The sequence below is a fragment of the Drosophila montana genome, unplaced genomic scaffold, assembly GCF_035044405.1.
Source record: "Drosophila montana isolate Dmon_TW-CO22-7 unplaced genomic scaffold, ASM3504440v1 contig_1624_1, whole genome shotgun sequence".
Classification (NCBI taxonomy): Eukaryota; Metazoa; Arthropoda; class Insecta; order Diptera; family Drosophilidae; genus Drosophila; species Drosophila montana.
In genome coordinates, this window is record NW_026996559.1 from 3,202,986 (window position 1) to 3,229,179 (window position 26,194).

General features: G+C 38.4%; 2 protein-coding genes across 7 annotated transcripts in view; one reads left to right on the forward strand and one right to left on the reverse strand.

The window, feature by feature from the left end:
- Positions 1 to 9,520: 9,520 nt before the first annotated feature.
- Frq2 (Frequenin 2) overlaps positions 9,521 to 26,194 on the forward strand; it is a 35,359-nt gene continuing 18,685 nt past the window's right edge. The window contains exons 1-3 of one of the 6 annotated variants that reach the window (XM_064699617.1): positions 9,521 to 9,610; positions 10,050 to 10,124; positions 10,227 to 10,289. The gene's annotated coding sequence lies outside the window, so the exon portion shown is untranslated. Of the gene's footprint in view, positions 9,611 to 9,784; positions 9,924 to 10,049; positions 10,125 to 10,226; positions 10,290 to 22,744; positions 22,907 to 26,194 lie in introns of those variants that run through there. The other 5 variants (XM_064699619.1, XM_064699613.1, XM_064699616.1 and 2 more) reach the window with 5 other exon arrangements.
- On the reverse strand, positions 11,051 to 12,034 carry Andorra (andorra). The gene is made up of 2 exons (XM_064699612.1): positions 11,343 to 12,034; positions 11,051 to 11,291 (listed from the first exon to the last, which is right to left on the reverse strand). The coding sequence occupies exons 1-2, from the start codon at positions 11,860 to 11,862 to the stop codon at positions 11,173 to 11,175; spliced, it is 639 nt and encodes a 212-aa protein (XP_064555682.1). The 5' UTR covers positions 11,863 to 12,034; the 3' UTR covers positions 11,051 to 11,172.

Here is a 26,194-nt window from a genome sequence, read left to right on the forward strand (position 1 = left end):
AACAGAGAAAAACGCAGCTAAAAGTTTCTTGACATAAACAAAAAACAACTTCAAATAATGAAAAACACCGCTTCTGGTTTTTGGTTACCATTATACACTCTTCCACAGAGAACTAAAACAAATATATATATATATATATATACATAAATCAATGGATTACTAAAAATACGAAATCTTTAAAGCAATCAGAAATCAGACTTGCCCAAATCTTGCAAAAAATTAAAAAAAAAAAAACAAAAAACAAAAATAAAGAAAGAAAAGAACAAATTTTTTTTCTCGATTTCGCGCGTCGATTAACATTCAAAATGATAATAATTTTTTGATATATAAGAGTACGAAAACAAAATTATGAAAATGCAATTAGAAAAAAATATATATGTATATATTTAAACATATATATATGTATTTACAAATATATGTATGTGCATATGTATGCATACATACATATGCGTACTTACAAGATATGGCTAAAATCGAAATCGTGGCGTAAGTAGAACGCAGTTCATAGCGATAAAAACTTAAAGTAAATAAAAAAAAAATGAAGAAAAAAATACCAAATTAATTGAATTACAAATGCGAGTAACGTAAATCAATTTTTGAGCATACACCAATTATTAGTAAACAACATAAAAACCATTAAAAATATAAAAGAATTCAAGAAAAAACAACAACAATCACACAAGAAAACGAAATGCAAACGATAGCAGCCTTCGAGACATTTATAAAGATTAATGAAAATTAATATAAAATATTTAAAAGTAATTGTTGATATACGAAAGCAAGAAACCAAATGGATTAAACTTAATACTATAAATACTTATGCATATATATATATATTTATATATATATGCAGCGATACGAGCAACAGCAGCAGCAGCAGCAGCAACAACAACAATAAGAAACACAGCAAACGTAATTAATTAATTAATTAACAAAACCAGGCATTAATCAATGACAAGTGCAAAAGCCGCGCAAAACTGAACGTAATTTTTTCAATTAGGCATTACCTATACACACACCATACACACACACACACACACCACACACAAACACACACACATAGTCACGCACAAGAGATGGGAGCGCAATAAATCGAACGCAATTGTGCTTTATTTGCTTTTTGGAAATTGAACTTTTTGATTTGCGCTTTTATACCTAAGTTAACGTAAATTTGACAATATACGCCACAAATAAAATATATACAGTTTTTTAAAAAAAAAAAAAAAAACAAATAAATAAATATAAAAAGTCAAATGGAAACTAAATAAGTTAACGCACATCTTAAACAAACCGAATAACAAATAAAAGCCGAGTAAACAGCAGCAGGAAAATGATACAACAACCACAGAATATGCTACAGAAACAACAACAGCAACAACAAGAACAACAACAACAACAATAGCAACAACTACAACTACAACAACAACAACAAGAACAAGAACAAGAACAACTACAACAATAGTCAGCTCTCTCTCACATCAATCTTTCTGTGTAACTAAAAGCCCCGTTTGAGAGCCCCAAAAACAGATCCATCATGCGATTTAATTTCTATTCTATATGCGGTTCAGCTTTATTATTGCATTGATTTAATAACCCAGTTAATATTTTATTACAATCTATTTATATATATTTATATACACATATATATATATCTATCTATATACTTGAATACATAGTTGCTACTTCTTATGGCTAATCATGCACTTCGACACACTCACCCCCCCACATACACACACAGACACAATTATATTATATACATAAACAGATTCACAGCAAAGCCCCGCAATGCGTACACAGTATATACAAATATATGTATGCCTATAATTATAGTGGGTCGACACATGCTTAAGCACTTAAAGCCCAACAATATGATCATAATCATATACCTATGCTCATATGCTCATATGCCATACCCATTATCACATATATATACATACATATACACACATATTATAGCATATACCATTTACCATATATTAAACTTTTGGTCATGGCTCACACGCATTCTTATTGTTTATTTTGCTACATTGTGGCCTTGACTTACAATTTGTCCGAACACTTCGAAATTTTTAATCGGCACCAGCATCGAATCTATATACATATATTTAAAAATATTTACATTATTCATTCTTATGTGCTTATCGGCATAAATAATCGTATAAACTTTTCTATGCAATTGCTGCAATATTTTCTTATTTCATTTATTTTTTCTTACAATTCTTTTCGACCTAGTAAAAGTGCACGCCAAACCAAGCAATTAGAAAACAAACAAAATATACCATAAATAAGAATGAAAGAAGAATTAGATGTATAAAAATATGAATAAAAAAACACTGTCGCCTAAATTCAAAAAGCTAAAAACTTAAATCAAAAAATAACTTAGATATACATATACACATATATACATATATAGTATATCCATATATATCTGTATACACATATATGTATATATATTTGTATGCATATATAATAGCTATATACCTACCTATATACTGACACACGCTAATATATATATATTACTTATAGTAAGCACAACAACAAAAAAACGCTTCTAAGAACCTCACTGAAATTCTTCGAAAAACAAGAAATAATTATATACTAACATTTAAATAAATACAATACACACACAACAAATACACGATTATATTAATGAAAACAACAAAAAAACAATGAATATAAAAACTTAATCAATAATTAAATAATTCGAAAGTGATATAGCTGACAAAAACAAATGTGTCTGTAGTTTAGTAGTTAAACGTAACAAAAATTGAGAAAAAAAAGAAATATATAAAAACTTAAAAAAATCAACAAATATATGAAAACGAAAGAAAACCTTATTTTCAATTTTTTTTCGAACACAAAGACGCATAAAATATTTATGAAAAAAGGTGTAAATATCACTTAAGAACATGAAGCCACGCAATCACCGTCACACACACGCTCACACATACTGACGAGAACATACACACACACACTCACACACACACATTGATAAACTGAAGCTTGGACAAGAACCTAGCCCAGAACTACAAAATAAGTTTGTTAACACCAAATATGACGGGTCTTAAGTAAACAGTAAGTAAGTTATTTTTTTTTGGCATCAAGCAAGGCATTAAAGTCAATTGTAATACAAAGAATGAGTAAAACATAGTTGCCATACGAAATAAAAAACAAATAAAGAAAATACTCATAAAAAGTAAATAGAGAAAAATAAAAAAAAAAAAAACGTACTTAATAATAATTTTGCAATGCGCGGACTCATATTTCAGCCGCCGTTGAGAACACACGAATGTCAAGTTAAACGTTTCACAAGCAATATTTTACAACATTTATATATATGTATATATATACATACATATGGGGAATGATAATTATATACATATAAATATACAAGCAAGCATAAGCAAATAATATACATACATAGATACGAGCTCTTAAAGTGGACATCACGATTGGCATATTAAGCAAATTTAATAAAAATCAAATATTGTAATAAATTGTTTTTTGTGCAATGTCTGAGCAAAGCAACATTTACATTAAACAATAACAAAACAAGTATATTATATAAAAAATTAAATAAAGGGAAGGCGAAGACGAAGTCGAAGAATTAAAAAAACACATACAACACATTTTGAAATATACTCTTTAGCAAAAATTGAATCTGATTTCTTTGCTAAAACAAAACGTTAAGAATACAAAACTAGAAATTTAATTAAACAAACGATACCAAATAAAAAACAATTGCAGAGAAGATGAAAAACGAAAAAGAAAAAAACAATAAAACGATTCCCCTTTCGTTTTAATTTCACTTTTTTGTATAACTATTTACTGTTATTTATTATTACAAAGATGATCTTGACGATTATTATGTATACACATACTTATATACATACTAACTTATAAACCACAACAATGGAAAAACAAAAAATAATGCAAATTCTTTTACCATATTTTTTTTTTAAGTAAAGAAGGAGAAAACAAAAACAAACAAAATCCAAACGAAAGGAGAAAATTTATCTTGTTACTGTCAGAAATATTACTTACTTCAAATAAACATTTTAAAATGATATGCCAAATTGGTGTCGAGTACTTTTTAACAGTCTTACAGTGATTAACTTAAGTGCCCCAGCCATTAAGTCCATAAAAAATGCATAAAAGGTAAGTCCAACTAACAAAACTCATAACCCCATCCCCAACCTCCACCCTTACCTTTGCATTTTGCCATTTTGCCACAAATAGTAAGCACTTACCACAAAAGACCGCTGCGAAATGAACAGCTGCATTGGGGGCCACTTACAGGCTAAGTCCTGGCCCCCCACCTAGCTAACCATCTGGCGTATTATAAATCTTTTAATAGTTACGTCAGGCAAACCAACTTTCATCAGTTCTGTGGCTATCTGAGCGATTCGTTCGACGGCAATTATGGGCAATAAAATAGAAGCGTGCATTTCGTGCGCACTTCGCTTGCGTTGCGAATTAACCCGGTCGCGAAACTCAGGTAAATAATTAAAATATTGCTTAAGTCAAAACTAGTTTAATCAGGTGTTTTTTCAAAACATACCAAAGACTAATAAGCTTAAAGGCGAACAGAATAATCAAATCTACTTAAAAACACAAAGTTCGATTTCGGGTTTGTTGGCAGTGCTCTCAACGTGTTGAAATTCACAACTAGTTTAAGCTTTGATCGATTGACAAGGCGTGCGTATAGTGTGTATGTGTTGGAATCAATAGCAAAGATTTTAGATGATAGAATCGAGAGGTTCTTCATAAAGCTACAAATGTTGGTAATAGAAAAAGCCACTTAAAAAACATTTGCTTAACACTTAAAGAGTTAACTTAAAGCGGTTGAGAATTATAACAACAATTCGCATACTAAAAGATTTAAGAACTTTAGATATAAAACATGCGTATGCTATTCATATATAATTACTTGATTTAAAAGTTAATTAATTTGAATTGTTTGAAATATGCTTATATAGGGCTTACTACTTAGAAGGGAATAATAGTAGATTAGAAGATTGTACTATTTTTATTTGAAAGAATCATGTGGGAGTATTACAAGTTACACTTGGGCTTGTGTTACAAGGAAACCGAGGTAGTTGAGACGGAAGTCCGAGTCCAGGCTCGTGCGTGATAATAATGTGCGTGTAATATGTCCTTGTAACTATAGTTTATACTAATAACTGCTATTATCATAATAATTACACAACTGTAAACTGGTATTAAACTGGCCTACAGCTGTGCTAGTTTGTATGCGATTCACATTCGCAATTTGAAAAAGTTTTCTTGTTGCATTCATATATTGAAAGCTGTAAAATAAGAAGGAACATAATGTTATATATACCCGAATGCAAGTATTAGAAGGCTTGTATCATTGTTACTAAATAATATACTCGACTGGTTAAATTGCGTTTCAACTGCAATAACACGTAATTAAATTGTACTTACATTCGACTTATTGTGCCTCGAACCATTCCGAGTCCTTGGTAATGACTTAAATAGGCATTACAGGATAATCAGTTGGAAATCTTCTCTAATAAACTATTCAGCACAAACATACTCTTAGCCTATAAATGCTTTTGTACTCTGCTGCTGGGAGTGCGCACTCGTTCGGTGGAAAAGAAAATGTAATTATATTTAGGAATCATAAATTGTCAATCACATAATGTGGCCAAGGCTTTGGCTTTAGAATGCGATAAGCTCATTAATTTCTAGCACTTTGCGGTAGTTTTTGTGCCAAAAGGAAATTAAACGAACGTCTAGAGTGCGGACTTCTGTCATTTGTGGTTAGTGGGCGTTTGGCACTCCATTCAGTCCGTTTGGCACATTCAGAGTTCATTCAGCACATTTAGTCCATTCGGTGGACGGTCATTAAAACGGCTTGTGTTTGTGGTTTTCGGAGTTGATTTGATTATGCTTTGGGTTTTGCATATTTTTAGCTCACATCGTCCAGTCGGGGTTGGGATCGATTCGGCTGGTATGCAATGTATAGAATGCCCCTCAATGTGAGTGCGTGTGACAGAATGTTGACACTTGAATGCGGTCGGCCTGGGTGTGGGTGGTTTAATTACCGTTTGCTCTTGCGGTTTTAAATTTGGAGCTGCCAAATTGAGCATGAAATAATAATAGAATCGGGACGTCCGCATTTGGCATTGCGCAGGGACACATTGCACGTACGCGGCTGGGACCACGTGCATAATTAATAAATAAATACACTGCAACAAAAACCTGCTGCCAGATACTTACTAGCTGCCTGTCTGTGGTTGTGCGGGCATCGACGTACGGCGTCTGTTTATCTAGGCAGCCCAACTATTTATAATGGAAAGGCTGCCAAATAAAAATGAAAATAGCTTTGCATCGTTTTTCGTATTTGTACCTATAAAATTAGCTCTGTCGCTGGCAACGTCGCTGCCGTTGCCGCTGCTGCTGCTGCTGCTGCTGCGGCCAGCATTGAGCTAACAAGCAAATTAACGAATCAGATAAATGTAGCTACTATGCAAAACAATGCCACGTACATGAATTTCTCTAGATGAACAAATTCAAATTTAACAATTTTTCAGCATAGCATATCCCGCACTGCCTGCAAAGCACCTCATATGCCACCCACACCCAATAGCATGCCCAGCCAACCCCCACCCCCCATCCCCACCCCCAATGGCACCCGTGGCTATAACGCGCCCGATCAGTTCAGCTAAAACAAATAAACAATAATTGGCTGCGTTCAATTCCTCAGTATTTCGTGTATGCGTTCCGTTTATTGCCACCGCGACGCGCCGCTTCAGCCGCAGCTGCGTCGACGTCGCTTTTTCTGGCCAACAGCAGCAGCAGCAGCGGCAGCGGCGGTACCCAGAAACCAAGTCCGTATCCGCGTCTGCGTTCACGTTCGAATCCGCTTTGGTACGTCGATTGCGGCCCATTAAATGCGCCTCTTACGTACGCAATTCCCAATTTATTCTTTGCGCGTTTGAATTTTGGAAGCGCTACGCAAAAGTCGCTGGGTATACGGGCATAGACTATGTACCTGCTGCCATACATATGAGACTAAAAGATATGTACACTATATTGATGTTGTCTATTGGACTGAATCGGCACAACATTTGTTTATAAAACAAAAAAATTTAATAATTGAGAAAATATTAAAAATAATTTCTATACCCGGAACCCATGGAATGGGGGTATTTCCTTTAAAAACGTAACCGAAAGGTAAAAACCTTAAGAAAGGCGTCAATTTAACTAGCTATAGCAGCTATGACCTTCATATGAGTCGATCATTTAATGTGTGCTTATAATCTAAATATTGCATTTGTTTTATTTATAGTAATGTGTTATGTATTTAGGTACATGTATCTAATATGTGTATATATGTATATTTTATGCATACTTATTTTGCAACTGTGCACATAATTAAATAGCTTAAATTTGTTTGTACAATTGAGATCTGTATTTATTCTAGAATTTTACATTTATTTACACTGTTTAGATTTCGGATCTTCCTGTTTGAAAATTTCCGTTCCTATGATGGGTAATGCGAGGCAAAGTTTTGGTATATTGTAAGCGGAATATTGCTTAGGCAAAGAGATCAATTTTTTAATATATTGGGATCAAGGTTGTGTTTATGGGTTAGGTTTGTGTGTCCACAGAGGAAGCAGTATTTGCTGTTCCAATCCAATCCGTTTGTTTTGCTTTGAGAGGTTAATTGAAAAATTCAGGGGCTGTGTATCGATTTTTATTTCAGGTGTTTAAGTCTGTTATTGAATTGAATAATTTTGTTGTCTTGGTTTGTATAAAGTTTTCTTTTCATACCCTGCATTTGTTTGGACAAATCTATTATATATAAGAGGTAGAATAAAGCATACACTCTTATACACTTAGTACATACTTGATCAGGAGGATAAGCTGAGTCGATCTAGCCCTGCCCGTCTGTCTGTCCGTCTGTGTAAACGGTCTCGAAAGCTACAAAAGTTAGAGACTTGAAATTTGAACAATATATTTTGCCCCATATGGCAGTTTCGATCATAATCGATTTTGAAACATCGTTTTCTAAGTACTACTCAAATTTTTTAAGGTTTTTGATATCTTCCCCATTTGCTCAAAAACTGATCAAAATCGTTTTTAAAGCTAGCATCTTTTTCTCTACATACATTTAGGTGCCATGTTCGCGCCTTGAGAATTTAATAAAGATGGGACTGTAAACACCAATGTTTTTTAAGAATACATTTTCCATTCCGTGGAGTTAAGGGAAGAAGCACAGCAGCTGCATAAAAAACGGCATGCGTGTGTGTCAATGTCTGGGTGTGTGTTTTTCTTTATGTAACATATGTGAAAAAGGTAGCTAAGTAGCATGCTTGTAAAGGTAGCTCGGCTATCTCGAATTCAGGGTATCTTCTATTCAGACTTTATACGTTAATTTTTATAAATATTATATTGCTGCATATGCCTGCAATGTGGCTATGAGCAGGACATTAAGGCTCTATAATTTATATAATATATAATTTAGCTATTAACCTTGAGTTTAAGCAATTCTTTCTTAAATAACAGTTTACTTTTTTTTATTTTTCCCTTTATTAAAATAATGATTAATATAATGTATTATAATTTAAATTAAGGTAAAGCTGCAAAGCTGCTAGCATTTATAAACCAATATATAATAAAATAATAATATATAAATAAATAAATATTTATTTGGTTTTACCCTATCCTCAAAATCTGACTAAAATATAGTGTGACTTCTTAGAGTATTCGACCTAATCTTTGACTCCAATTTTCCACCACGGCGAAGAGTGTGATTTCTCAATGATTTTTCAGAATGATCTTTTCAAATTCGTGAATTTTCCACAACTGCTTGTGGAATTTTCCGTCCTAGCTTGTAGCTAAATCACAGATTTAGCATCATTAAGTTCACTACAAAGAAAATCCCAGTTTCTAAGCGCTTACGCTTTAGTGAGCACAGGCACAGGCCACCTGTTGTCGGGTAGCGGCTACAGAATTCGTCGAAGTGCCAGGCGAAGGGGTTTTTATGGCAAACAAATTTGCGCTTTGCTGTATCTGTTGCGCTTGATTGTTTATTTGTAGTTGTGCCTTTTGTTTTTAATGCTCCGACAATGGGCGTCTCGTACGGTTTTAATTATTTACTATATTTAGGCAGCGAGCCCGATAGAAGCTAACGATGCTACATACAGACAATCATCGGGCATTGTTGCTGTAAGTTTGCCGCAATTAGTCAGCAACAGCAGCAGCAGCAGCAACAACAACAGCAGCAACAACTGTCGGCACCTGCACAAAAATGCAAAGTAAATTCTCAATTCTCGATTCTCAATTCTCAATCTACAATTTCTTATTGTAGTTCCGCCTACGTCGGCGCTGTAGCAGCTCTTCCGCTGCTGCTGCTGTTGTTGTTGCTGCTATTGCTGTTGCTGCTATTGCTGTTGCTGCTGTTGCTGCTGCTGTTGCTGCTGTCGACGCCGCTGCTGGCTGCCACCGGGCGGACTGGTTGGATTGGTGCCACTCGGCTGCCGTTTGCCATTCGCACAAGTTGCATGTTAGGCGCGTTTTTGGCTGCCTTCTCATTGTTATTTTATTTTCGGCTCGCGTGCGTTGTGCATATTTTAAAGTACTATTTTTTTTCCTTCATTATTTTTGTACTTTATTTTATATTGTACTTTTGGCCTCTCTCTCGCCAGAGTTGTTTAACTTAGTGCTGGCCGCCGTTGTTGGCGATCTTTTGTTTTAATTTATTTTATAAATTTTCTTCTTGTTTTTGGGTGTTTTATTTGTTTTTGTTTTGTGTGGTGCCGTGCAAATTTCTCAAAGTTCGTTCAGTTTTCCGCGCCTCGTCGCTTTTCTAATTAAATGTGCGCGCTAACCCGTTAAATGGTTTTTGGCCCGTTTATTTATTTAAGCCGCAACTCTGATAACTGTTGGCCGTAGGTTTCGAACTCTGAATTTTGTTTGTGCGCGGCTTTTGCGGTGTCTATACGAAAATTGCCAATAAATTAAATTGCGTCAGTTTAATTAGAATATTTATAATTGTTTCGTTTTCGACTGCTCAGGAAATAACAACAAGAACAGCCTTAAAAGCATTGACCGCAATTGCGTGTGGGCGTGGCAACCACAAGTGCATACAGGTTAGTAAATACGCTTTATAATTAGTCATTTACTGACGTCTGCCCTTTTTAATCGCACTCTCGCTCACTCTCTCACACGCCTCTTCTCCCACCCGGCCACAGGCAACGCGTGTGTGGATTATGTGGTATCAGCAATAACCCGCTTTACATGATTAAATGTTCCAGGTAGTTATCTTATATCATTCAACATATCATGGAATTAAGCCAATTTCTTAATCACTCATAATTTTAGCCTTGAGAGGGATTCAAAAGGGGGAGAGGGAGAGAGGGATTGAGTTTTAAAGACAGCGTTAAACTCAAAAGATTTAATCTGGCGAAGGGCGGCTAATATTCGCTAGTTAAATTATGCCGTACTAGCGGCTGTTACCCGGCTTTGTCCGGGCCAATTGGTCACTCTTCTACTTGATTTCCGCTTCGTGGCAAATTTAAATGCACACGTACTACCTTAAGCCTCGTCTTCCATTCCTTTTCAATGTCTATGCAGAAACAAATTTGCTTTTATTTTAGTTCAACGTCTTAAATTATAATGTCTGTTTTCTCAACCGTGCTGGGCATTCTATCTTATGGAATAAATTTCTTTACTTGCATTTGGGGGGATCAAAAACGAGTTAAGTTTAATTTCAATAATTTAAAATTTGCATGTACACCTGTTTATATATATATATATATATATATATCAGTTTGGTTTGCCATGGCTGCATTGCTTGAAGTAGGCCTATTATTATTTGATGAGCTGTGGCGAATATAGTTTTAGAGTCCACAGTCCGCTGAATGCTTGTATTTGGGCTGAATTAACGCGGCGAGCTCTTTTCAATACCAGAAATATTTTCAGCTTCGATGCGGATATTCTGATCAAGTGGCGCATAGTTAGAGCTCAGCTATCTTGATACGAAAACGAGGGATATAGAAATATATACAATTGAACATATGTTGATAGCCGGCATCAATTTACTGGCCGCTTGTTGTGCGGCTCACAATAAGATAATATGATGCTGAACGGGAGTGAATGAACATTACGGAAGGAACTCTGCAAAGTTCGGAAAACACGTTAATTTTGAACGGATGGGGACTTAGACTGATGACGTTTCCGCCGGCTGCGCGGCACTGCATTTGCCTCGGGCAGCTGACCCAGCAGCAGAAAATCAATTGCCAGACGCCATTTGGCAGCTGCAGGAGTTGGTTAATAGACTGGATGGGCTGGTGGTAAGGCATGCTTACCTGCACCCTCCACGGCAAGCAGGAACCACGATAACGAGGCCACAAAGCGCATAAAGTAGAAAGCATCGTTAATCAGCCAAGTGGAAAGTCCGGGACAGTAATGGAAAATGAATTTTGCCCACGCCCACTTGGAATGGCCCAGCGCATGCAGCGCCTGATCGAATATGTTAAAAAATGGCTGCCATATGGAAAGCAGCACATAATCCACCACAAAGAGCATTACAAACAGCTCAAGCAGCAGCAGGAGCTTCCGCACCACTGGCGCGTACCGCTTTAGCCGCTGCGGTCGGTACTGGGCCAAGGTTAGCAGCAGGCCGTTGGCAAAGAATATGGTCGACCAGTTGAGGGCCTGCGGCTCGGGCAGCTCATCGGGCAGCTTCTTGGCATTTAGCATTCGTATCACATGCCACTGGTTCCACTGCAGCAGCAGATCCAGCGACAGCAACAGCATCGATTCGTAGAAGTCTCGCACCAGCTCCTCGGCTCGCATCTGCATTCTGCGCATGCGCAACTGTGTCATGGCACTTGAAGGGTTCCGTCGAATTTGGAATGAGGAATACGGAATGGGGAACTCGCAGTTTGGAGTACGCTATAGATGCTTTGTGTTTGTGGGAGTGTCGAAAGATTTTGTGTGATTTGTCGGAATATACAGAAATAAATACATTTGAGAGTTGAAAGTCAGACTTTAAGGCACTCTTGACGTCTCTGGCAGTGCCATTGTCCCCTCTGAACATCCACCCTTCGTATAAGGAACAAGAATAGTATTCGAAATTTTATAGGGTAAAAGATAGTCCGTGCCCAGCTCTGAATTGCTTTAATACATATTCTTTATATACACACAACAGCAGAGGAATTGAATGAGAGAAAGAGAGAGAGAGAGAGAGAGAGAGAGAGAGAGAGAGAGAGAAAGAGAGAGAGAGAGAGAGAGAGAGAGAGAGAGAGAGAGTGGGAGCGAGAGATTTCCACACAAATTATTAATTGAACACAATTCAAATAATTTAAGCCTGTGCGCCCTACACGAATTAATGAGAATTGCATAGAAGACCGTCATTTAAAACAGTGTGTGTTTTTTTTATGCCCTGAACCCATTGAAAATGGGTAAAGAGGGTATAATGTATTTTTGCAAATGTATGTAACAGGCAGAAGGAAGCATATTCGACCCCATAAAGTATATATATTCTTGATCAGCATCAATAGCCGAGTCGATCTAGAATTGTCTGTCTGTCCGTCTGTCCGTCTGTCCGTCCGTCCGTCCGTCTGTCCGTCTGTCCGTCCGTCCGTCCGTCCGTCCGTCCGTCCGTCCGTCCGTCCGTCCGTTCGTATGTATGAACGCAAGGATCTCAGAACCTATAAGAGCTAGATACTTGAAATTTTAGCTGTTCTCCTAGTCCCCGCGCAGATCGAGTTTGTTTCCGATATTCGATAACTTGCCCCGTTTTAAATTAATCGATAAAAATCGATATGGAAATCCTGTTTTTTGGGCATTTTCGGTAAATAATATGCGCTAAAGTCACCAAACTTGACATATAGATTATAGAATAGTATATATATATCAAGTATCTATCATTTTATACCTATCGCCTGTTGGAAGAAGAGGGTTCAGGGTATCCCCTAGTCGGGAGCTCCCGACTAGAACCTCTTACTTGTTTTTTGTTAATTTTGCGGCGCAGCGAAATGTAAGCTCGGGAAAAGCTTTTTGAATGCGTTTAGGGCCCATTTGAAGAAAATAAAACATTTGTCCGTATATTCTGGGAAAATATAAGGGATTTTCTCGGGGAAAGGATATGCCGAAGCCCGTACAAACTTAGAGAACTCTAGAACTCAAGCAAACGGATAGATTTGTCAATTTACGATTAGGGCTGTAATAATTGCCTATTATATATTTTATTTTGGACTGATCTCTTATTAAAGCCTTCTTTACGTTATTGGGAATGGAATGTAATAAATATTGCAACGTGAATATTTTTATTAAGAGTTTTAACTCAGTGACTTGGTGGTTTTTCCGCTTGCAAAACGTAGGAAAGATTACGCATGCATTTTGCACGCACGTGCTGGTTCAGCCCGCAGACTGGGAACTGGCCACGAAATCAATTTCTCTGTCAAATCAGCAGACTGAATGAATAGGGGGCGCCCATATTTGGCTCCACATTCTATGCCCGCCCCTTCCATGCTAAGCTGCCATAATACATTCTCATAGTAAAAGGAGCGGAAAGGACACCCTAATCCTCCCTCTTTAAGTCTGAAACTACAATTCCCGAGTTGCCTTTGGCTTTCTGGTTGTTTCAATCAAAGCAGCTGTTGTTATACCCTGTATTCACATGAGTTCACATGCGTTCCCACAGAAATCACATTTCATAAAACATATTACAAGCTACAGACTTATATCCCATTATATTTATTTATCAATTTGTATTGATAAGATTCTATAGCATCCGAATTACGAATAGGGTATCTGTTGGTCGTGCAGTCTCGCCTTGAGTATTCTAGCTTATTGTTATTGCTCTTGTTTTTCGCATTTTCTGCACAACAAAACAGTAGACCCCAAAGTCACCGGCGTCAAGTCAACAAAGCCTGCCACCGACTACAAAAATGTCCATGGCAACGGCTGCCGCTGCGGTCCCAAAAAAAGACGGTGCACCACACAAAAATTTACGAAGCATTAACCATTAAAACTTCTTTGATATTTATATTTCGCATATGCGAATTGCCAATTTTATTGTTCAATTTTTATTTAAGAATTGTATCTAATATAGTTATAGAAATAAGAGTCACCCGTTAAGATCTTTCATACATATATGAATTTTTCTTAACACTGGCACATGTAAATTTGGATATGATAAGAGTGAGTTTCAAGAGAGAAAACATAACTTTAGTATACTATTTTTATTAAATAAGAAAATAAAAATAAATTAAAAAAATGTATTAACTTAATCTCTGTCAGTTTAATTATGCATTCCTTTTATGCCAGTCTCATACTCTCCTCTTACCATGTTACCAATATTTCAAATTTATTTACTCAAAATGTTAATGTCAAATTAAAAATACTTAGAAGTATAAAAAAAAAACACTTTGATAAGAATTAAACTTATTGAGTTTATACGTAAAAACGCAGCTTAAATTGTGACGTAGCGTAGTTGTAGTTTGAAATCGACACATTTGTCGCCTGTCAATCGTCAGTTGTGCCGTTTAAGTGTGTGCGTGTGAGCTTCTGTGGTTGCCATTGAACCTATCCATTGCCTTCATCTTGGGTTCTGCATTTGGAGCTGGTCGTCGTCATATTGTGTTTGGCAAATCGTTTGCGATAAAGCCAACTACATAATGTCTCTGTGTAGGCCAGGGTGGGGGCGGTGTGTAAACGTGGTCGGGAGCATAAAAATGCTAAACCAGCGCTATGCTGGCGTCGCAACGACGCAAACACCCGACTCATATGTCCACATAGTAATGTGTGTGTGTTTGTACGAGTGTGCGTGTGAGGGGAGGAGACGGTTGGACGCAGTATAATGCGCGTTATCCTTGATTGCCTGCTTCGATAGCAGGATATGAGGCGGCTGCAAACAAGCCGCTCAACGTTTCGTTTTATTTTTATACCCTGTACCCATTGCAACTGGGCGAAGTAGGGTATAGCATTATCGATCCCGATAATATTATATATATTCTCGATTACCAATAATATGCGGGTTGTTGCAGCTTTGTTCGTTGCTCGTATCGATCTTAGAGACTATATTAACTAGATGTTTGAAATTTGGAAAGTAGGATCGAGTCACCGAAGTTCGCGCCGTTTTTATGCAGTTGGTATATATTTTTGACCATATCTTAGAGCTCTTACGAATTAAAAATTTAATATGGTGACTTCCATATGGATTATCCAGATTCGTATGATTTCTTTAAAAAAAAAAGTATATATAAGAGTTTTTCATAAATTTCGAATTTTTATGACGGCACAGGGTATTTCCTAGTCGAGCGCCACCGGCCAGAGCATTTATACCTTTTTTTTTAGTGTGACAATCGTGATTTTGCTCTCTTTTTTGTTTGGGTCTCTTGTTTCTTTTTCTTGGCCTTTGGCCTGTCTGCTTTGTGCTGCTCTTGTGCTCATCATCATTTGCCAAAAGGGCAAGCAAAGAACTCATTGGGATTTGATTGGTGTAACACACGGCTTACAAGTTGCCAACTTGCCAAGACTTACCAAGTTGCTGACCTGTTCCTTCCCGGGGCTAATTGATTTCAGAACTGCAGACTGTCAATGATGTTCGGCCAGGAGGCAACACTGTGGACATTCCCAACTAAACAGCTAAGCAACAATTTTTAATTGTACCCGGGCTAAGTTGCCGTCATCGTCGCCATCATCATTGGTGAGGCTGGAGCCAAAGGCAAATGAGCGAGCGCCCCGAGAAATATGAACGAGGTCAATGATTGTTTACACTACACTCGAATGCTGTTTACTCGGAGCCATCCAGCGAACTAGGCAAATAGCTAGGGATTGGGTGAGACGGCGAGACGGCAATAGGGGGCGACAGGGCGACTGGGGCACCGGATGACTGGAAAAACAGAGGCTGACTATGGGCGTATGGGCGCGTAAATGCCGCCACTAGACACCTTCCAGAGCTACGGCCTCTGGCTTGGCGAAGGGCCCCCACCTTTGGTTAGGGCCACTTGGCTCACATGTTGTTAACTACCTCTCGCTGACATGCCCAGCAGCACGTGTGTGTGTGTGTGTGTGTGTGTGTGTACACACGTATCATAAACATAAATATGTGCTTATATAGATTTAGCTCTTGCAACAATCACCCACCACGACACGGCTTTAAATAAGTAGCCTGATTACTCCACAATTGACTGGATCCGGTGTCATCTGGTCATTAAAAGGTCACAAGCTGTTTTATGTATGCCTCACAATGTTTGAAAGACTCGCTGGCTAAAGAATGGGATCTTCGGTGTTAGTTGCAATGGCAGAAATAACACGTGTAATGAAAATTTTAAGGTTCTCTTGGGTTCTTTATACCCCGTACCTATTGAGAATGGGTACAACGGGTATATTAGTTTCGTGCTAGTGTCCTGTAAACTATTTATATTCGGAGTTAGACAAACTAGGAACTTATAAGATATAAAGAGAATATTCATATGTACTCCTTATACCATAAAACAGTTCAAAATAAGTAAATAATTTGTTCGATAAAATTTTTTTATTTCCGGGATATCGGTAAATATCAATTTTGATACTTAGTTTATAACGCATAACTCGAAGCTTATCTTTTTTTGAAAAGTAGACCCCTGCGCTTTGGGATATGCATACAAATGAGTGCTTTTATTCTTCCGAATAATATTCTTTTCCCTCGGAGCAAGCTTCTGCTTTGTCTTCGTCAAAGTGAGGCAGAGGTTCAATAGTTTGGCATATGTCTGGCTGTCAAGATTTATTTAAATGTGCTCCCAATCGTTGCAAACAAGATTCTGCACGTGGTTCGCCGTCCGCCATATCAATCAAAAAAAACAAAGGTCGCTTGGGTGCAAAGTTGAACGCAGGTCTCGAAGTCCACAAATGCGTGCTGCAACGTTGATGGGTCATTGTAATTGGGGGCGTGACAATTGATGACAATTGTGACTGTAATGAAACAAAGAAGCAGCTGGCAAATGGCGCAGTCCTTTTGCGCTTTGTCTATCCCGAATATTATGTATACGCCACGGCAAACGTTCCACGTTGAGCTCATTGCCTGGGTTTGACATTAAAGTGCTTCCAGTGCTGGCGCCGGCATTTGCCAAGTGTCTGAGCTCTCGCCCCGTGGGCAGTCGCCAGTTCGCTGGCCAATTTACAGTCATCCACACACACACACACACCCGACCAACCCATTCAAGCTCCTGCACGGCAGTCCGCACACATATTGCGAGTGTGCCTGTGTGTGTGTGCTATCATCGCTTAAACCACTTAGCAGTGCGTCCATTCATTTATTTCCATTTCGCGGGCATATCTTAATAATAATGCTCTGGATTCGTTTGCATTGCCGCCGAGTCATTTGCCAAATTCAAAGGCCGCACGTTACAAATTAATTATTTAGGCGCTTAATTATTTTCGGCAAGTATTTTTTTTATGTTCAGTTAATTTGGTTCGTGGCGTAGATGGGGGCGAGGGTGTTTGACTGAGTCTTTGAAATCTTTAATTGTATTTTAATTTGAATTTAACAATATTTGAAATGTCAGATAAACAGACAGCTGGCCAGGCATTTAATGCTAGCCCCGCATTAGATGGTAGCCAATAAACAGAAGAAAGAGACAGCAAATCTGTGTCTGTGAGAAATATAGTAAATGGTTGGAATGAAAAGCAAAGCATATTAATCCATTTGAGCTTCTTGAAGCCAAATTAATTTCTGAGCTCAAATGTTGCCACACAAATCGCATTATTATCTAAATTTCAAGTATCATACTCGTTAAAACATACATTCACACAAAATCAGACACATACAGACACACAAAAAAGCATCTGCATGCTGATGTGCCACGATTTCATTCTCTATTTGCACTTCATTTTTGCCGTCTTGTGCTTTTAGTTTCTTATTGGAATTTCTCAAGGGACAATTTCTTTCATTTTTTTTATAATTTTAATTTTTTCTCTCTCTGTATGAAGAGATAAAGCAGCAGTGAAGTGCTCCGATATGCGAATTGAGCTTAATGACCGATTCAATTGAGTTATAGGGAAACAAGAAGAAATTGTTCGCTTTGGCATGCCACGAATATGAAATACCCTTATAGACACATGATATGGTATTCCGATTTCGATAAAATTTTGCTCACATGTCATATATGTTGCGAGACTTTAAAATGGCAGTTGATTGTGACATACAGTTGCGTTAAAATAATAGCACTACACTTTTTAATATTTCACAAAGTTTCCACAATATATTTTGAAAATTCTGCTTGTCAGGCTCGCAAGAGAGAGACAGTTCGTCGCTTATAAATTCTTGATCAGTATCAAGAGCCGAGTCACGATCGTCTGTCCGATCCTTTATGAGTGTGGGGGACATAGCTTTTTGGGCTTGGGGTGACCAAACAACTGTTAGCACTTAGACGCGAATTCCTAGTTCCAAATCTCATATAGATAAGCGAACGGACAGTAAGATAGACATTCTCCAAGCCAAACTACTCGTTATTACTTATTGAACCGAACCTAAGGATAAGTTATCTTCGAAATGTAGAAATACAATGCAATGGTCAAAAAGTTTTTCAGACAAATGTTTTCGACTGTTGCTCATTTATTAGCTAAGTTCGTATATAAGAGGATATTATATTATATATATATATATATATATATATATATATATATATTACATACGTAATTTGAATATGATCAGATATATGTGATTTGCTGGGTATTTGTAAATAATTCATTGAAGGACATTGCTACTAAGATATTGAATTAACTCTTATTAAATGCGTAGCACAAATTTGCAGCAAAATGCGAGTCAGTTGTTGCCACATCCACTTGAGCTACTCGATGCAAGCAATTTAGAGATACAAGAGCACTGCTCAGCATTTTACGTATTTGTTCATGTCAGCACTTGAGCTTTAACTGGCTCTTGAGAGGCTGCCGCCATGTTTTGCTCTGCTCATTAGACAGCTTAACGACTGTCGCGACTTGGCAGACTTGCTGTGGTGCTTGGCAACAACCGGGTGCTTGCATTGGTGAAACCCAAATTGCAAATTGCATTGCCTTAGTGTAAGCGGGTCGTCTTCGCTTAATGCAAAACTTATTATGCGAGTTTGCGGGCTTACGAGCTGAGCCCAGATGCATTACCATCACCAGGAGCAGCAGTTATATAAACACCATTACCATCACCTAACATTATGCTGTCCGAACGTAGTCGCCGCCGGCGGCGTTTGCCATAAACTTAACGGAAATTTAGCCGGCCTGGTCGCTGGGGCTGGGGCCAGGGCTAGGCTCTGCTCGTGGGCCATGTGCAGGGAGTGCAGTGTGCAATGTGCGCACTAATTACGACAAGGTCGGTGCACTAATTAACAATGGCTTTGAGGCAGCTAAACGATATACCGCCCAAGCCACCAGGCGGACGCTACTCGAGTTTCGCGCAAACATGGCCCAGCGACCGTCAGCCAGAGCCCCACAGACCAGCGACCAGAGACCAGAGACCAGGAACTAGGGACCAGCCACCAGAGACTAGAGACCAGAGACCAATGACGACTGCCACATGCTCATGCTCTATACACCGAGCCATACATAAATATGTATAATTAAATGTGTGTGTGTGTGCAGGTATGATTGCATCTACATTTTTTGTAGTTATGGAAGAGGTTGCTATTTTTGCACAGGTTTTACCTAACACGAATCATTTTCGCGAAAGTGTGTTTCACAAAATGGGGCTTGAACCTTTTACTGGATTAATTAGTCTCGTAGCAGGGGTATAATTACAATACCTTTATTTTTATCCTGAACCCATTAAAAATGGATTAAGAGGGTATAATAGTTTCATGCAGCTTGAGATAACAGGTATTTTTGGACATGCCCGTCTGTCAGTCTGTAGTCGAGCACAGAAACTACTAAAGAGACAGCTAGATATTGATTTTTGTACTGGATACACATATGAGGAGAAATTCAAATTTTGGGTATTTTCTCCCATTCTCATTAAGAGCAGAAAAAACCCATTCTTAAAGGTGCAGCCTTCTGCTTTGGTACATGCACACTTTCGTATGCCACATTTGGGTAGTGAAATTTTCATGAGTATCGAACTATTAGAACCGAAGTTTATAAAGAATGCAAATGCATTTAGGGCAAATGGAATAAGAAGGAGAAGAAGAATCGGCCACATGTGTGTGAGTGTTTTTGTGTATATGTGTATTGAAGGAAACTTGTAGCGAAGGCTTAAGGCTAGGTTCAAGGTATGTCCTGGTCGGACACTTCCAACTATTGTACTCTAGATGGTATATTTAAAACAAAGCTCAGCTATCATGTATAATTATTACATCTACAATTGTTAATATTATAAAAATGGGCTATAGGTTAAAACCACTGGCGATTACGGCCTTCGTCCAAGATAATACTGCACCATACTCTAGCCCAAAAGTTGAACTAATGATGACTGAGGCTCATCTTCTTAGTTCTGAGTATATTATTGAAAGTATGTTTTCAATTAAAAAATTCGTCTTATTCCTGGATTTGATTGAACCTAATCGATGTCTATTTTTAGACTATATGTCCTATCAATCTTAAATATGTATAGGGATCGATAACTAATGCTTATGCTCTGTTTTATAAGAACTAAGCAAATAGTTTGTATAGTTGACAAAATCAAAAAACCCATCGTAACGGCTAAAAAATATTTTATGTCGTAGAATGTGATGATGAATAATCGTATTTCATATATCATATGTAAAAATCTTTGTCTTGGCGTCCGCCTCACATTTCAAAACTAAACTTGGACTGTGCCGACATCAATTCAACTGTCAACTGCTTTCAGCGCTATGATAAATATATTGCTATGATAAATATATTTCCAGCTGTAGCTGCTGCATCGTAGATTGTTGTTGTATTAGTTAATAATAACTGGAGGGTATGGCAGAGGACCCAAGCTGGGCCCGGGGTGCGGGTGCTGCTGATTAGATGCGATTAGATGGATGAGATTTGGGTTTTACTTTTTTGCCTTTTGACTGCGGGCAGGCTCCAAAAATGGTTGCCGCTCTTTTAACGGACGAAAGCTTAAAAGCTCTTGATTCAACAAAAAGCTTGTGTTGAGTAAATCGCCGAGAGAGCGCCAGAGCGCCAAAGCTGCCGGAAGGGCTGTGGAGGGGTGGCTGGGCTGAGCGCGTGGGAGTTAGCGCTCGTAATGTCAATTGCTTGGGCTCTAAGTCTGTGTGCAGCATTTTTAAGCCTCTGCCTTTTCTTAGCGTTCGCTTATATCCCAAACAAAAGAACGCACTCACATAAACACACACACACACACACACAGAGGCATACACTGTCCGCGGATTTATTAATGCGATAATATAGCGCATACGCCGCATGGGCTGCTGACTGTTTCCTTCTTAATTTAATATTTGCTTTGTTTGGCAGAGGTGAGTAAAATTAATCAAAAAGAAAATAACAATTAGTGAAAATATCACATTTTACAGCATTCTTTAAAAGCACTGTCAGGCAGAGGCGGAGCGGACAGCTTATTTAATATAACTCATATAGAAATATTATTGAAATAAATTGCCGAGCATTGAAGCAACAGACAGACAGGTTGGAGCGTGTTGCGACCCACACAATGGAAATGTGCAACCGCTGCCAACCACAAATCAGCGTAGATAAACTGTCATTTACATTTTAGCCCACCGAATGAAACGTATCTGTCTGAAAACTGTTTAAAACAGGCTCCGTGCCTGGCCTAAGGTTCTAGTTCACAAAATGCAAACTTCGATCCCATACTATAATTCTCTAGTTTATTAGAGTTCATTTAGAGATACGTACAAGAACTTGAAATAATATTAAGATCATTAAGTATTGCAATGGCTGAATTCCAGATAATTGATAATTATTAAGAATTGATTTAATAAGCATATTCTAATCTAATATTTTTCATATATGGACTATAATTATTAATATTATCACTATTAATAATTCCAAATATCAAACAGACTTGAATATAAAGCACAAGCTGGGAATCGACAAACGTTTACAGGCTTTTAAAATCATTTGGAAAGAGTTAAGAAATAATATGTATAATTTCTTTCGAAAAAAACTTGACAGATTATCAGCATTTCGCTAAACATTCAGCTTAAAGCTGATCCAAAACTATAACACATTCTATTAAATTATTAAAACGTTCTTTATTTATATTCAGCATAATCTACTTCAATTGGAATTCTGTTTAACATAAATTGGATAAACATTAAAAAAAAGACACAATAAATACGGAAAAAGTTGGGGATATTTGGTTACTCTTCTTCTTCGAAATTTGTTAGCCCTGGTTAAAAAGTAGTTGGTGGAATTGCTCATTTGTATGCAGGCTGGGCCGCAGAGTGTGGCATTAAAATAAATCGTGCATTTATTTATTTATTTAAACTATTCCGGCGATATCAGTGTTGGTTTGCTAACACATCGACGTCGACTGCGACGCTGGCAGCGACTGAGACAGCGACTGCGACTGCGACTGCGACTGCGGCTGCTGTGCCCCGAGCGAGGCTAGGCTTTTTTTCGGCTAACGTTCGAAAGCTCGCTCCAGGAGCATATCCGACTGTAACGATGCGCGTCTCTTCAACTTCACAGTGTGCCTGTGTGTGTTTGTGTGTGTGTGTGTGTGTGTGTATTAATGTTGAACTTCCTCGTCGTTTGGCGTCCTCGTCGGTGGTATCAACAAGGACATTCGACCTACTGTTGATTGCGCACCGAAGCTTTTCAGTTGATTTTGAGACCGTGCCACGTACGGAACACGACGGCTGCCAGTTGCCGGAGTCAAGAGCGAGCGCCCAAGCAGCATGCAGCGTGTTTCTTAAGTCCAAAACATTTTTTGCCATTTTTATCATAAATACTGTGTGTGTGCGTGTGTGAGTTTGTGTTGCCGTCCGGCTCAAATCCAAGCATAAAGGTATATTATTCAAGCAATTGCTCGACTCTTGTGTAATTTTTTTTGTTTGTTTTTTCTTTATGTTATTCATAAATGTTGTTTATTGTTTTTTTTTTTGGTGACATGTGCAAAATAAAGTTGGTTTCGGTGAAGTGTGTTTTTGTGTGGGTGTGGGTGTGTATGTGTGTAAGCAAAAATACAGACGTCAGGCGATGTCAGACCAAAGAAGAACGCGGCTGCTATATTGATAAAACCACACACACACACATACCCACAGAGACAAACAGACAGACAGGCAGACAAATAGATAGACAGGCAAAGGGACAAGCGTAGACCGGAGACCGCACTGAAAAACGAGTCTGACAACTTAACGACTTACTTAGTCAAATAGAGAGAGGTACGACGACACAAAATAACATGGCCCAAATATAACTAGTGGCTGAAAGAGACAGAGATAGACAGAGAGAGAGAGAGAGAGACAGAGATAGATTTGGCCAAATGCTGCTTAAGTAGAGTAAAGAGACAACCTAATGGACTGCCCAAGCAGGCCATAAAGGGTAACAGTCACACACACACACACACACAACACACATATGCAGACACACGTTAATAGCTACACCCACACACAAAAAGTTGTCTGATAATATATTCAATTTTTTTTAGTAAGTTGGCAAAGGTGTCCGGAAAAATGGGAGATGCTGCCTTTCGACCTTTTACTCTTCACGATTTGCTTTTACTTCTGTTGCGCTTTGTCACCGTCTTTGTTGTTCTTATTGTTGTTGGTGTTGTTGTTGTTGTTGTAGCGCTGGTCGCGCTTACGAAATTGAATGAATATAATCAAATCAGAATGAAAGAGGTTATGTAAATGTTTCGGCTCACGTGTGTCGGCTCCAATGCTGCGCTCACTCGCGCCGTCTCTTCCTATTTTCTGTGTGTGCTGCCGTTGCTTCCGCCTCCGCTTCCGCTGTTGCCCCGCTGGCCAACAAGCATATTTATATGGATACACATGTATGGGGAAAACTTGTATCTAGCCATTGTTGCAGTCGCCTTTGTTTTTCATCCCAGTTGCTGTTGTTTGGGATTTTGCATAATTTACAGCGCAAGTTAATAGCCAAACACATGTGCTGAAACATTTGGGGACTGGTGTTTGAGGCGGCGCTTGGTGTTGTAGCAAACGGTTTTTGGGTTTATCTCTAGATAAACTCGTGTGGTTATGCGTGAGTCTGTGTGTGTGTGTGTGTGCGTGTGCTTGGGAATTCACTTGGAATGTTTGACTTTGGACAACAGAGCAAAGTTTTTGCTGTCACATATAAAATACCATTAGCTGGACTTTATTCTCAGTACTAATAATAAAATGTGTAGTACACTCGGTCATAGAGTTTTGCAGCCACATAATAATAAAAGATTAACGGCATGCATAACATCAATCAATCACAGCTCGCACACACACACATTGACTGACTAACAAACGAGTCCGGAATTTGCAATTTGCTTTTCGAAGAAAATATTTCGCAAATGCAATTGTAAAACTTCATAAGAAACTGAAAAGTGCAATCACAGCTAAAAATTGCACAAAGTGGCAGCTGTATACGGCCTTTGCCTATCGCATGCCCACAGTTGCCTAAGCCCCATGGCAAAACTCTTTTAGCCGAGTCTTTTTTAGACATCTAAAAAAATACTGCTCAAAAGGACAGTCGGTGTCTGGGAATGACAATTAGTTTATGGAAAGGGAAAGGATGTGACACGCGAATAATTGTCTGCTTAGAAATTCCATTTAAACTTAGTCCAATTTTTATTGTTGGCATTTGTACGTATCTGTTGAACTATGCAGCTAATAACGTATGTAAATAGGCTGATTACAGATATTGCTCATTAAATGTAATTTTATCCCAATCAAAGAGAGCACTTTAGAATGCAGGGTATGTCGTTGTTGCTCACAAAGTTGAAGAGAATAACCTAAGACTCGTATCGACCTGTTTTCAGTTGTTCTCCAAGTCGGTGAATAACATACAAAGCCGGGTAATGTTACGTAGTATTTTGTATCCTAACTTATATCATCATCCTCAGCCTTAGCAGTTGATTCGATTAGATGCAGCCGCTGTCATCCCGAAAGCGGTGGATTGCATAAATTCCGAGTATTTAACCAGATGCAATGATTTCATCCTGCTGTGCCGGAATTTTACTTATTTGTTAGGATGAACTTTTGCTACGATACCTCCAAAGTCAGGTTGGCAAGCAAGTGTGTGTGTGTCTGTGTGGGAGTGTGTGCGAGAGTGTGTGTGTCAAGGCATAGTCGGGCGATTAGTTGAGCAACCACGTCAGCGTTGTTTGGCCCAGTCGCATGTTTGTGCTTTGGCTGCGCTGGCCAAAACAAATTGGCATAGGAACTCGTTGGACAAAGTTCTGGGCCAGTCTTCTTCTAACTTGTTTACAAGTCGTTTGGCAATTATTCAATTAAATGGCGACGCCAGCGGCAATTCTATATAATTTTGACTCACGAAGCGGCAAAAGTTAAAATACATTTAGAGCCAACCGGAAATCGCGTAATGTCTGCAGCACGTTACACTTGGCTGGACGGCAGGGCGGTTCAGAGTTCACCTGCAATTTGCAATTGTGCTGCTGCTGCCGGAGGCCTTAAAGTATGTTCAATTTTCTTGCCTTTCAATTTCCTACACTGACAGACACAGACATAGGAACAGACGCCCTGAGCCTTGGGCACAAACAACTTCCTCCAGCAATGTGACTAGATGCCCAGATGAGGATGATGCTTGGCCAGCTCGTTCGCAATTGCATCACAGACATCGTTGTAGATGCCATGTCCATGTCCGTCTCTGTCTGTCTCTGTCCGTCTCTGTCCGTGTCTGTCCGTGTCTGTCCGTCGCTGCCCGCCTCCACACAAGCTCGTGCTATATGCATCCTGGCCATCTCGGTTCCGCATCATTTGTACTTTTTGTTTACCTACCCGAGCAAGCGGCTATTTCTAGGGTGACTAGCGTAAATGCACATACATGCTCACAAACATCTATTTACTTGTGTGTACATATGTGGCACAGGACTGCACGGCCATTAGGCATGCATTTCTAATGATCCTTGAAAACTATCATAGAGATGTGCATTTTACATATTTTTTTAATAAATCTCCAATTCATAATGTGATCCAAAATTTAAATAGTTTAATTCAATAATTATGTGCCTTGCTCGGGCCAAGTTTCTTTAAATTTGCAACATTCCTTTTCCGCCCATTTCCCGCCAGTGGAAAAATGCAAATACTTTCCTGATACTCTGAGCCTCCAATTGCACCTAGCAAAT

Excerpts from the sequence above, each read along its gene's own strand:
- Andorra (XM_064699612.1), bottom strand. The coding sequence starts at position 11,862 with ATGACACAGTTGCGCATGCGCAGAATGCAGATGCGAGCCGAGGAGCTG. Across the intron at positions 11,292-11,342 it reads GCTTGCCGTGGAGGGTGCAG|CTGCCAAATGGCGTCTGGCA; the intron begins GTAAGCATGCCT and ends CAACTCCTGCAG.